Here is a 12179-nt window from a genome sequence, read left to right as displayed (position 1 = left end):
CTATCCATTTTCTTTTCTGCATTTAGTAACATAACCTATCTAACACCCACAAGTCTTTAACTAAACTTTCCTAACTTGCGTGCGTGTGTTTTTTTTTTAAATAGAATTGGTAATTAAATGAGTACATCAATATTTTAAAAAAATTAAATAATTGATCAATATATTGATTTTATCAATATAACTTAAAAATATTGATTAGAGTGAATCGAACACCCATATGTCCGGTATAATTCAAATGCATGTCATCAATTTGTTAATGGGATCTCAACCTTTACTATAAAACTAAGTCATTATTGGTTCCTGCAAGTTGTTTTCAAAATTAGAAAATGTTAAAATATTGGAAAAAAACCTTATTCTTCATCTTAATTAATAATTTAATACGGAATTGCTTCACTAAAAAAAAAACGCTTTGTTTGACGAACAGAAGTTTTACAATCTCAATAAGCTAGTTAATTAATTAATTAATTCAACCCTAAAACTTGGAACTATATATCTCTGCTAATTAATTATATGTACCACAAAAAAAGTCCAAAGTGAAACCCTACCAACAACTTTTGCTTGTACACTACCTGACAGCTTTCGACGTATTGCACATTCTCTAACAAGAGAGTCAACTAATTAATTCTCTCCTTAAACGTGGAAGAATTTAAGGAGAGAATTAAAGTGGAAGAGTTTAAGGTTATTTATGTAAAATGATTAATGCAATATATATATATATATATATTCACGTGTGATTATACTTTCATCTCGAATTATTGAATTTTGGTCCTAAAATTTGAGTTCAGCAATCAGAAATAAAATAAGGAAAATATAGGTTCCATGTTTTAGTACTTAATTAAGACTTATCCTAGAGAGTCGTATTTATTCTATTTTACGAGGTTTTCAAAACGGTCTTAAAATAGAGAAAATTTCTTTGCTTTTACAAAATTTCTGGGACTAGAGAAATTTTGAGATTATTTTGGAAATTATGTAAAAGTATATGATTAAATGTAATGAATTTTTTTAATTTTGGGATTATTTTAAAAATTGAGTAAAATTATTAAACCCCTACCACCCGTAGCTAAAAGTCGGTAAATTGGAAGCAGCTAGAACTGAAGAAGAAAATTAACACAATTTGATTTAAGTTCATACAAAAGTCAACTTAACTTATCTCATAGCCAACATTCTGACCAAAATGGCTAATACAAGAACAAAAGAAAGAGTAAAGAATATACATAACATTACAAAAGAAAACCATATATAGATATAAGAACAATTATATGTATGTGGGCAGTTGCTGAAATTGAAGAAAATCAAGAAAACAGGCATTTCCGATTTTGGGGACATATGTTGAGAGGTTCAGTTCTGAAATAGAAACCCTTTTGCAGTTGGGAGAGAGCCATTTGGAGTGCATGTAACTGGCCTTTCTCCATGGAGGAATGTGTAGTCCCCTCTCTCTAAGTGACTGTTTCGCTGCTGAGCAGATCAAGGGGATCAACTTCTCCAGCTTCTCCTCAGTCCCCACAAACACCAATGGAAGTGCATTTGTGAGTTCTTGATAGTCTGGTGTTGGCCTTGCCAGTTCAAACTGTGTCCTGAAGTCTATGTCCACTATCAGCCTATCCTCTTTGCACCCATTCATCTTCTCCCTCATCATCACATCGACATACTCATAATCACCTTTGAATTGGAAAACTGGAAACACAACAAACATTAATCAACCCATGATTCACATATGATTTCATAAAAACTGAAGGGTTTTCACCCAGCATAATTCAAGAAATTGGGGCATGGGGATGCTGTACAAATTCGCATTTAATTTCGCTAAGAAACTGTAGAAATGAGGGAAAATAGAGAGAAATGAAGCGGTACCTGAAGGAGTGGGGAAAGGAGTAGACCAAGATGTTTTGCAGAGATGGGCTTCATAGTTATCCATTTCCAGCCTCAAAAGAATCCAATGTTTCTTGAGCTTGCTCATGGCTTTGTCCATAGAATATTCCATATCTTTCAAGTACAGCAAGATTTTGCCATAAACCTCAGCTTCAGCTTCTGGGGTTTCCTCCATGATTTCCTGCACACACATGTGATATATGTGTATATGATCAAGACACAAGAGATAATAAAACCATACATATATATGATAAAAAGCAAAAAGAGAAATGAATAATTGTTATGAGGTACTTACTTGTAAAGAGAAATATATGGAATGATGATGATGATGATGAAGTTGAAGAGGGAGTTGTGAGGGAGGTGGTAAAAAGCAAGAATCTGTTATTGTTGAACCTAATTCCATATAGTCTTTGATCATTTGGGAAAGCTTTTCATCTTCTGACATACTCATCTTGTTTTCTTGCTTGATCAAGCTTAACACAATATATACACTGCACATATATATATATACATTTAATTGAGCCTTTGATTTCTCTATTTAATAATATAAATAAATAAAAACCTGGCCAACTAAAATTATTAAGTATACATCTGACGAATGTTTCCAGGAAAGAATCCATGATTAGAACATACATATAATTAATTAATTAATGGGATGTGAAAGAAGTTTCAAGATCATATGTGGACTAAAATTTCTCTCTTCCTTTGGCACAACACAGAATGATTCATGCATTTATCATGAGAGATGATCAATAATTACATGACGAAATAGAATCATATGACCTATATATACTCTCTCTCTGTCTCAAGACTTTTATGGTCTTCTCTCCAATTGAAGAAATGAGCGTGTGAAGTTGGTGAAGCTCGAAATTCATTTTTTTTTATTCCTGTCACCATATTATTCACATAGATATATATTTCCACTACCCAAAAATATTCACACGATATCTAATCATTAATTACACATATTATATTATATTATATTTGTCTAATACTTGAATTATATATTGATGAGGTTCGTGACTCGATTGTTGCTCTTTATACAAAGTATCACCTATTTTAGTTTCGTATGAATTTTATGATCTTATTTTAAAAAGACGCATCGCTACTAAAAAAAGAGACCTTATTGCTTGTAATTATTAAGTTGCTTAAACTTCCCGTTTGCAACCAAAGAAACTTGTCTGCCTTATATATTATTACAAAGTATAGTGAGTGTTTATAATTACAAGCGCAACTGTTAATATTTTATGAAATTATTGATTTGTTGCTAGAGGTATTTATTTATCTATATATATTGTGTTACATAATGATGAATTTTTTATTATTTGAATATACATATAAAATAATATTTTTCATATATACTTTAACAGTGATACATAAACATTTACGGAAAAGTATAGTAGATCATCACATATTTGCTTTAGATGAAAATTCACATCTACTTTTTAGTCCCAAAATGATTACTCTCTATGATAGCTAATTCTGAAATTAATTTCATTTTTTCCCCTCCAAAAGCGGCTATTTGCCATTTTTACCCAGTCAATTTGACTTTCAATGCCTGCGGTTCGTGCAGTACTTCTCTAGCAAATACTGGTTCTTCTGTAACCACGAGACACCGCTATTTGATTTCAACTGGAGGAACATTAACAGCAGGTAAAAGAATGTAGAAAGGTTAAAACGACAGCGCTTTCTACCAAGCCAGGCGTCACACCCTATTCAAAAGACCTGCCACGCAAGTCGCCTGTGATTTAACGCCCGTAATATTAGTACCTTGGTTTCGTCCAGGTTCCCAACCGTCGAAGCAAAGGTCGATAGATACATGCATATATATACACACACAGTACTTGAGATTCGCGAGTGATTTTATAATCTCCATAGCGATTTTTAAATTCTAGGCAGTTCTATCAATCTGTGTAGAAAGAGGAGTGAAGGAAACTCAGTTCGTAGTTGGCGGGTTTTTTCCGTCGGTTTTTGTGGGGTAAAAATTGGCTCGGGAAAGAGGTTCAAATCTGACCTGAAAACTTTATACATTGCTTTTGCCTTTTGGAATTAATGTGCGGTAGTTTGTGTTAGGGTTTTATAATCTCTGTTTCTACTCGTTTATTATGTACTAGTTGGTCTATGTTTCTAGTGTAATTTGCTTATTAACTATTTGTTGTTGGATGAATGAAATAGTTCTACTGGTAAAGATGGAATGCTCATCTTTTGGCATGTTCTGATATTTTTCCCCTTTTCTTGTCTTTTTCCGCCCTTCTTTTTGGTGCAGATTGTGAACTGGGAACCGGTGAATTAGGGTAAAATATTGCACTCAATATTTTGATGGTGCAATAAATGTTCTGTACATGGAAATCAGTTATCGTGTTTCGCTGTTGATGGTTATGTGGTGAAACAAGTTAACTTGGATGCTGTGGATGCTGCTGCGGTGTTCTTCTGAGCTGGTTTTGTCAATCGGCTAATTTTTTGGAGGAAAGTGTGTTTCTTGTAGGCTAAATGAACTAGTTAGCAGGTTATGTTCGGTTGTGTAGCAGTTATTTAGGGTCTATATTGATGGAACGGAACTTTTGTTGATGTGTTGAGGAGCTTGCTCTAAATGGGGTGGAAAGGGATTTTAGTTTTGTTGCCATGTCTTGCCACTTTGGGTGAATCAACTAACAGACTGGAAAGATTTTGGTCTGCCAATCTGAATGCCGGGACTTCATCACTCTACAGCTGGGTGGTTACAAGTGCAGCTGTTTTTGTGGCAGTGGCTCTTATTCTTTCCATGTACCTTATTTTTGAGCATTTAGCTGCGTACAATCAGCCAGAGGTTAGTCTTGGTGTTTGCTTTTGAGTTTTGTTTCTATTTTTTTGTTGTTTGATTATCTATTTCTGGTGAGCTTGTGTGGTCCATTTTGTTTGCTGCATCGACCAATGTTTTCTTGAATATGTGCAAACACTCCCCTAGTCTCTTCATTAATTACATTCATTTATTTATATTTCTTGTTTTTTCAGTCTTAATGGTATGCCTTCTCCCATTTTCCAGGAGCAGAAATTCTTGATTGCGCTCATTCTAATGGTACCTGTTTATGCAGTGGAATCGGTAATGATAACTGGTCAAGGGCTTATGTTTGCAGTTGGCTTTCAACGTTAAAGCTTAATGACAATTCATGATATGAGATCTCTCTGTTAAGCAAAAATATTTGAGGCAGTTGAATGGATGGATACAAATGGGTATTTTTGCGTGACGTCTTTTATCCCTGTCCACTTTTTGCATTATGAACAGTCTTTTATTGTTTTGTAATGAAAAATCTGGATGTTTATTCGTCATATCACAGAGATTCTTGTTTAACTTACCTTATATGGCATATTTTGAGATAACTTCATTAATTAGATGTGATTATATTGGTTCAACTTTTCCCTGAGTTCTTTACCATACTCCTCAATAAGAAACTTGTTTAATAATTGAGGATACTGCTTTTGTCACCAGACGGCATTGGAGATTAAAAACTGTGGGCGTCTTGGATTCTTGGAATCATTCCATCATAAACCTTTGCAGTCTTTTTGCCTGTAGTCTTGATATTTTGCAGTATTTAGATTTATCTTCTCCAACCAGGATGTATACAATTTCTTATTGATGTGCTTTCTTTAATGACAGTTCTTATCGTTATTAAATTCTGATGCTGCCTTCAACTGTGAAATTGTACGAGATTGTTATGAAGCATTTGCTTTATATTGCTTTGAGAGATATCTCATCGCCTGCTTAGGTATGTCTACTAATAAAACTTGTCCTCTGATATTATCATTTTCTTGTGTGTGTGTGTGTGTTTAAATCTTGAAGTTGGTTTTGTAGAGACCTTTTCATATACTCCTTGGCATGTTTACCTTTTTATCTTGTTGAGTATTCTAATACAAACTAATTGACTCTTGTTTATGCTGGACAATTGTGTTTCAAATTAGTTATTGTTTTTTAGTAGTAAGGATACTCTAGAAATGGTTTATCTGTGCAGTTGATGGCTAAAGTATTTATAAGCTATAGGGTTTGATCTGACAATGCTTATAAAATATATCATTTAACTCTTTATTATTTATTTATATTTCTTTTGTGTACCTACGAAATGTATGTATGAAGAGCAGTTAGTATTTGGTTTGCCTTGTTCATACGTATGCTTGTGCTAGTATTAGAGTCTTAGTGAAATCCAGTGCTCGAATTATTATTCTATGATAATAATGCCACAAGATAACTTTTATACTTTGGTTTTTGTTGAGTCCCGCCCGAACTTGAGGTTTGTCTTTTCGTAGCTATCTGTCAATTGGTTTCAAGAACAGAAGCAATATATTAAGTCTGGCAAGCATATGATGTCTTGCAGGTGGGGAGGAAAATACCATTGAATTTATGGAAAGTCAGAGCTTGGCCACCTCTAGCGTACCTCTTTTAGATGAAGCTTATGCTTATGGAGTTGTTGAACATCCTTTTCCATTGAATTGCTTTCTAAGGGATTGGAAGCTTGGCTCTGACTTCTACCAAGCTGTGAAAATTGGGATTGTTCAATATGTATGTACTCCATTTCAAGAGAATAGTCATGTTTTGCTATCTCTACGCATGTCACTCTAATGTAAGTGCCTATATGTGCAGATGATATTGAAGATGATATGTGCATTATTGGCGATGCTTTTTGAATTTTTGGGTGTTTATGGTGAAGGAAAGTTTGAGTGGCGATATGCGTAAGTTACTACTTTCTACTTCTGGGTCAATTGATAATTCCCTTCTTATTTGCTATTTCTGGTTTTACAACAACTAGTTCTCCCTCCTGACTTTAATCTTTGGTTGTATTTTAATTTTTACTAGCATCACTTCAGTTAAGCATTCTTCTATGTAATTGAGAAGAGTTCAAAATTTCTTTATGATCTTAAAGCTTCTACTGTGCTTGCAGTTATCCATATTTGGCCGTTGTACTGAATTTCAGCCAGACTTGGGCCTTATATTGCCTTGTGCAGTTCTATTCTGTTACCAAGAATAAGTTGGCGCCAATTAAACCTTTGGCCAAGTTTTTGACATTTAAGTCGATTGTATTCCTGACATGGTGGCAAGGTGTTGTTGTAGCCTTTCTTTTCTCTTTTGGAGCCTTACAGGGGTCATTGGCACTGGCTCTGAAAACACGGATACAAGACTATATCATATGTATTGAGGTGTGTGTATTCATTAGTTTAAGTTATCTGCGCCTCACAATATGTGCTCTCTCTCTCTCTTGGTGACAAAATTGCCTGTCACTTTTTAGTAATGGAACTTCTCTTACCAATATATCTTTTAAAGTCAGTAGCCCCTTTCACTAAATTCAGGATCTTTTTCCTAGCTAGCTTCTCAAGTTTAGTCTTGTGATTCAGATGGGTGTTGCTGCTGTGGTACATCTTTACGTTTTCCCAGCTGTACCTTACAAACGTGGAGAGAGATGTGTAAGAAACGTTGCTGTGATGGCAGATTATGCATCCTTAGGAAGCCCACCAGATCCTGAAGAGGTTCAAGATTGTGAAAGATCTACCAGATCTCGCTATTCTCAGCATGAAGATAGAGAGAAACGGCCTAAACTACACCAAAGCGTCCGTGATGTGGTCATTGGAAGTGGTGAAATTGTAAGATAATCCTTCCTAATTTTGCTATACTGTACAAGTTTTTTCTGCTCATGACCCTTTTTCTTGCAATAACTGTGGCTCTGTGATGTGTTCCTAGATTGTTGATGACATGAAGTTCACAGTTTCGCATGTTGTAGAACCAGTTGAAAGAGGGTTTGCAAGAATCAATAAGACTTTCCATCAGATATCTGAAAACATGAAACAATATGAGGAGCGTAAAAGGAATTCCAAGGATGATAGCCATCTTGTCCCCTTGAACTCGCGAACAAAAGAATTCTCTGATGTGCATGATGACCTTATTGAAGGAAGTGTTAGCGACAGTGGTTTGTCCGATGGGAAGAGACCTCATCACAAATTTAAGGCATCATCATCTCGGTTGAAGTACAGATAAGGCATCCTTTTATCTGCCCCAGAAAGTGAACACAAGTGGTTATTGCCTGACTGCACTAGAACATTATGTCTGATGGCCCCCCCCCGGTTTTACGGGCATTTAAAGGCAGTTGGAATATATACCATTTTGGTTAGGCATCACTGTGCAGGAAGATGCATGCTGTATCTCCTAAGTAAATATTAGATATCTAACAGTGATAAGGCATTGTTTTCAAGGTGCCATTACTTCAAAGACATTGGAGAAGAGGTTGCCCCTGAAAGGGGAAGTATACAAATGGTGCAGAATTTGAGTGACTGATACGAGGACCATGACAATTCTTGAATTTTAAGCATATATGTATATACAATTTTGTGGTCTCTAATGTAATTGTTTTCAAATTTAAATTGTTTATGGATATCTGATAATTAACAATTTAAAATGTCTCAAATGCAAGTCCTCCCGTTTGATCTGACGAGCTTCCTTATGGTCGTGTAGCTCCGCGAGTATTAAGTTCGGACCTTGAGTAAATAATAAAAGGATATGATATTATTCAATTATAGTGAGATTCTTGACCCTACTTTTATGGCTTTCAGGATTTTGGGGAGAAACGCTGAGGAATTATTTGATTCAAGATTAGAACATAATATTTTGATGAAGCAAATGGTGGTGATCTTTCTAGTGAAGAAAGTTCAAACCATGATGTAAATCGAACAATAGCTTAATGCTTCTGAGGATGACAATTTGGTGTGATGGTTTCTTGGTGTTTTTTCCCCTTTTCTTGTGCATTGTTTTGCTTTTGAGGCGCTTGGTCTTGGATCATGTGTGTTGTGTATCCTTGATTTTTAGTTGTAATATTTTTTCTGGCAGGTGTTTTTCTTTCTTTTCTTTTAATTTTTGGAGCAGTTCTATGATAACACTCCAAGATTGTGAAGGTGTTGCAGAAGTGTTGCGGCAGACAATAGAAAGGTTTCGGACAATTTGCGGACATATCAAGAATGAATTCTTTGTAACAAAGTGATTCATTGGCCAAATTCCCAAAAAGTGCCCACAGAGTGAAAAACTTCTTTAGCCAACATGTTATTGCTGTTGGTTATTTTTCTACAATACAATTACAAGTGGAGAGAGTGTATGCTGTATGAATTTCACCTATAATCTATAACTCAAAACTTTTAAGAAATGATGTTACTAAGCCCAAGGTAGGAAGCCTGGATATGGGACAGTTCCACAGTATCTGAACAAACCTTCAATTTCTGGACATCCATTAGGATAAGGGATTGACCTATGGAAAGGATCACGACCAAGTCTTTTGCGCCACAATGAACCCATACAACCATATGGATCTTCTTGAAATTGAGTTCTCACTAGAGCTTCACCTTTCAGTGCTGCTTCCCTTGAATTCTGGGTAGATGACGTGCCCGAATAGAAGAACCTGGACTCAGGAAACCTAATGGCCGAGCGGTGCAGATGGACAAACCTTTCCTCCTTAAAGTCATAACCAACAACCTGAATAACAAGTTAAAACAGAGTGGGGATTGGTACCACAGAAGTTGTCAAAATAACAAGAACATGAGCACGAAGGCCTAAAAAGACACCGAAAAGAGAATTGTTTCTGCAGATTTGCTGGGCACAGATGATTAGGTGCAGAACACAAAGCATTGAGGCCCAACTGAACTCTATATGTCAATACCAGTCTTTAAATTCAATTCTTTTACAAAGTAATTACTATTGCTAAACCAACTTCAGCTTTTGAACTTTGTAACGAACAGAAAACATATGTCAACTTACAGTTATGTTTTGTGGATATGCGCCAGTGAGCTCTCGGAAGCGACACACACTGAAGAGAAGATTCTCAAAGCTGTCTCTAGCATGTTCTTCAGTCAGTGCTCTACTCCTCACACTGTCTCGCTCGCCTTGGCAATAGACGATAAGAATATAACTATTAGATGCATGATTAGAAGATAATTTCAAAACTCCAACATCAAATTATGTTTCTTCACTAGTGATCTAGTCATCTGATCAAGCAACCAAGATGACAGAGTCACAGAAAATGTGATGGATCCTTTAGTGAAAACAGAGCCAGTACCAAACAACATCCAAAGGGAGAGAAAAAATTGAAGTCTTGGATAGTCATTTGCAACATCAGGATTCGAGTTTAAATAACACAACTCTCTTCGACTTAGCAACCAACATTATTGAAATCAAAGGTGGAGTTAAGCAACATTATATGGTCAAGTACCTCAAAAGACATTGCAAACAATGTGCAGAAACATCCAGGAGGCATCTATAAAGTGATTTAATGAGTTAAGGGTGCAAATTGACTGTTTTCTTTGTGGTTCAGAGCATCTCGATTTAACCTTAACTCAAAAGGCTTCTTTTGATGATCCAGCCATCCAACAGAGCTCAAAATTTCTGAGCTCACATGATCTTATTTAAAAAGTCAAAACATATCCAAATAAAAATATAATGGGCCTTTAAAATCATTCGATCTCGTGTACTAGCATCCCATCCTTCTTTACTATCTTCAAAGATTAGAATGCTATAAACTTTCAGCCACTAATTAATTTCCATCAAATTTAAGGACCCAATCAGACACGAAACAAAGCAACAAATGAAACTATAACTCACTCACCAAACCATTGTTTGGACTCGGCCACGATCCAATAACTCTGAGCTTCACTTCGCGGACCAGCATCCTTCCGTGTCTCACCCCCACTAAACAAGAGCAATGCCTCATCATCATTGGCTGCAATCTCGACTCCCTTGTGTATATGTGTAACAAAAGTCGCAGCTTGGCCTGGATGCTTCTGATATGGTTCCAAATACCACGAATCCTCCTTATCAACCTTCTCACAACTACTGCTAGTATAAACCGAATGCCCCGCTACCATTACAAGATTTCTAAATCTAGCGAAGGGATAACTATCCACATTTCCATCCAATTTTCTATAAGTAGGCATCATCTTGAACTGGCCCTCTGAGATTGATAATACAATGAGGACTGTAATCCCAATTGACAAGCAAACCAAGATGAGCACAAGAGGGTGAAGTTTATAATAGTGATTGAACCTATTGCCTATTGACTTTATCATTCTCGAAGCACTATTTTTCGGCTTCCGGGCCTTTTTAGCAATTCCAGATTCCAAGTCAAAATCGCCCCTTGGATAGGCCTGGAATGACTTTGGACTGTTAGTAGACTCGAATGTGTAGTTTGTCCTCATAGATTACAGAATCCAACTGAAGAATTACAGCAAATGAAGAAAGAACACAATGCCACCATAGAATCTCAAACTCGCAAGAATTTGAAGAAAGCCCTTTACAAGGAGAATGAGAACAAAAGATCAAGAACTTGAACAGACGATCAAGAAGAGGAGAATTTCAAGAAATCACCATATTTATTCAACCTAAAAAAAATGTGATTTGAAGCAAGCCCACCTGAGAATTGACTCAAAGAAAGCGAAACACTGCATTGAAATCCGAATTAATTAGCATTACGATGCGCGCGCAAATGATACTATATGGAAAATTAGCTTCGATCTCGGATGCAGAATTGGATATTCAAGAAAAGCTAGCCCTAAATCATTGAGTTCCAAATGAAAATGGTGGAGGATGAAGTGCAGCAAATCACCATGAGTGAGGACGATCCCTTCAAATGCAAATACCTTGTGCTTTTGTTTGGATCTGCCCCTGCCCCTGCCCCGCCCCACTTCCGATTTCAGTCAACTATTTAATTACATTATATTTCAAAAAGATTAAAATTTATTTATGTATTTATTAAATTCAGACTTGGGGAATTCGGGTAGCGTAGGCGGCCCCATTTTGAAATCAAATTCTGCTGGGTCTGAAATGGCCCAATTCCACAAACTTAACACCAATTGAGAAATTTACTAAATTTCTTCTCTCTGCTTTTTGAGCATTTTTGTACTATATATCTCCAACACAACGATGTTTTACCTTAATAATTATGCTAATGTCCAATAAATAATTTTAAGATTATGAATTCGAGTCTAATCAGATTTGTACTTATTTATTTCACTTAATATAAATTTATTAACTGAATAGATATATTGTTCAATTTATTGATGTTGATCTGATATTATAATTAACTTTTCTATTAAAAAAAATCTCAGACTTTTTAATCTTTAATTAAGTAACTATTTAATCCAAATTAAAGAATATTTTAATTGACCACACCATAATATAAAGAAAATAAGATAATTTGCTGAATGTTGTGATGATGAATGTCTAAAACATTAAGAATATTACAGACATAGTATGTAAAACATTAAGAATATTTATGTATGTAAGTAGACATAGTTCAATATATTTTTATTTA

The 12179-nt window shown here is 35.4% G+C and overlaps 3 protein-coding genes across 5 annotated transcripts; 1 reads left to right on the top strand and 2 right to left on the bottom strand.

Annotated features, from left to right (window-relative positions):
• On the bottom strand, nucleotides 1103–2434 carry LOC105159601. The gene is made up of 3 exons (XM_011076715.2): nucleotides 2165–2434; nucleotides 1852–2050; nucleotides 1103–1674 (listed from the first exon to the last, which is right to left on the bottom strand). Exons 1-3 carry the CDS (start codon nucleotides 2366–2368, stop codon nucleotides 1256–1258), a joined length of 822 nt encoding a protein of 273 aa, XP_011075017.2. The 5' UTR covers nucleotides 2369–2434; the 3' UTR covers nucleotides 1103–1255.
• On the top strand, nucleotides 3605–8318 carry LOC105159410 (protein LAZ1 homolog 1). Of its 2 annotated transcripts, XM_011076466.2 has the most exons (9): nucleotides 3605–3870; nucleotides 4136–4675; nucleotides 4892–4948; nucleotides 5504–5612; nucleotides 6216–6400; nucleotides 6482–6570; nucleotides 6780–7035; nucleotides 7231–7476; nucleotides 7574–8318. In XM_011076466.2, exons 2-9 carry the CDS (start codon nucleotides 4460–4462, stop codon nucleotides 7865–7867), a joined length of 1452 nt encoding a protein of 483 aa, XP_011074768.1. In that variant the 5' UTR covers nucleotides 3605–3870; nucleotides 4136–4459; the 3' UTR covers nucleotides 7868–8318. The 2 variants fall into 2 exon arrangements, with proteins under 2 accessions (XP_011074768.1, XP_011074769.1); XM_011076467.2 differs by lacking the exons at nucleotides 3605–3870; nucleotides 4136–4675 and having other exon boundaries at nucleotides 4945–5079.
• Nucleotides 8850–11549, bottom strand: LOC105159409 (uncharacterized protein C57A10.07). Of its 2 annotated transcripts, none has more exons than XM_011076463.2 (4): nucleotides 11279–11549; nucleotides 10476–11157; nucleotides 9632–9756; nucleotides 8850–9349 (listed from the first exon to the last, which is right to left on the bottom strand). In XM_011076463.2, exons 2-4 carry the CDS (start codon nucleotides 11062–11064, stop codon nucleotides 9032–9034), a joined length of 1032 nt encoding a protein of 343 aa, XP_011074765.1. In that variant the 5' UTR covers nucleotides 11065–11157; nucleotides 11279–11549; the 3' UTR covers nucleotides 8850–9031. The 2 variants fall into 2 exon arrangements, with proteins under 2 accessions (XP_011074765.1, XP_011074766.1); XM_011076464.2 differs by having other exon boundaries at nucleotides 10476–11013.

The sequence above is a fragment of the Sesamum indicum genome, linkage group LG3, assembly GCF_000512975.1.
Source record: "Sesamum indicum cultivar Zhongzhi No. 13 linkage group LG3, S_indicum_v1.0, whole genome shotgun sequence".
NCBI lineage: Eukaryota > Viridiplantae > Streptophyta > Magnoliopsida > Lamiales > Pedaliaceae > Sesamum > Sesamum indicum.
Note: the sequence above shows the minus strand (reverse complement) of the source record. Positions and strands in the feature narration are given on the sequence as shown.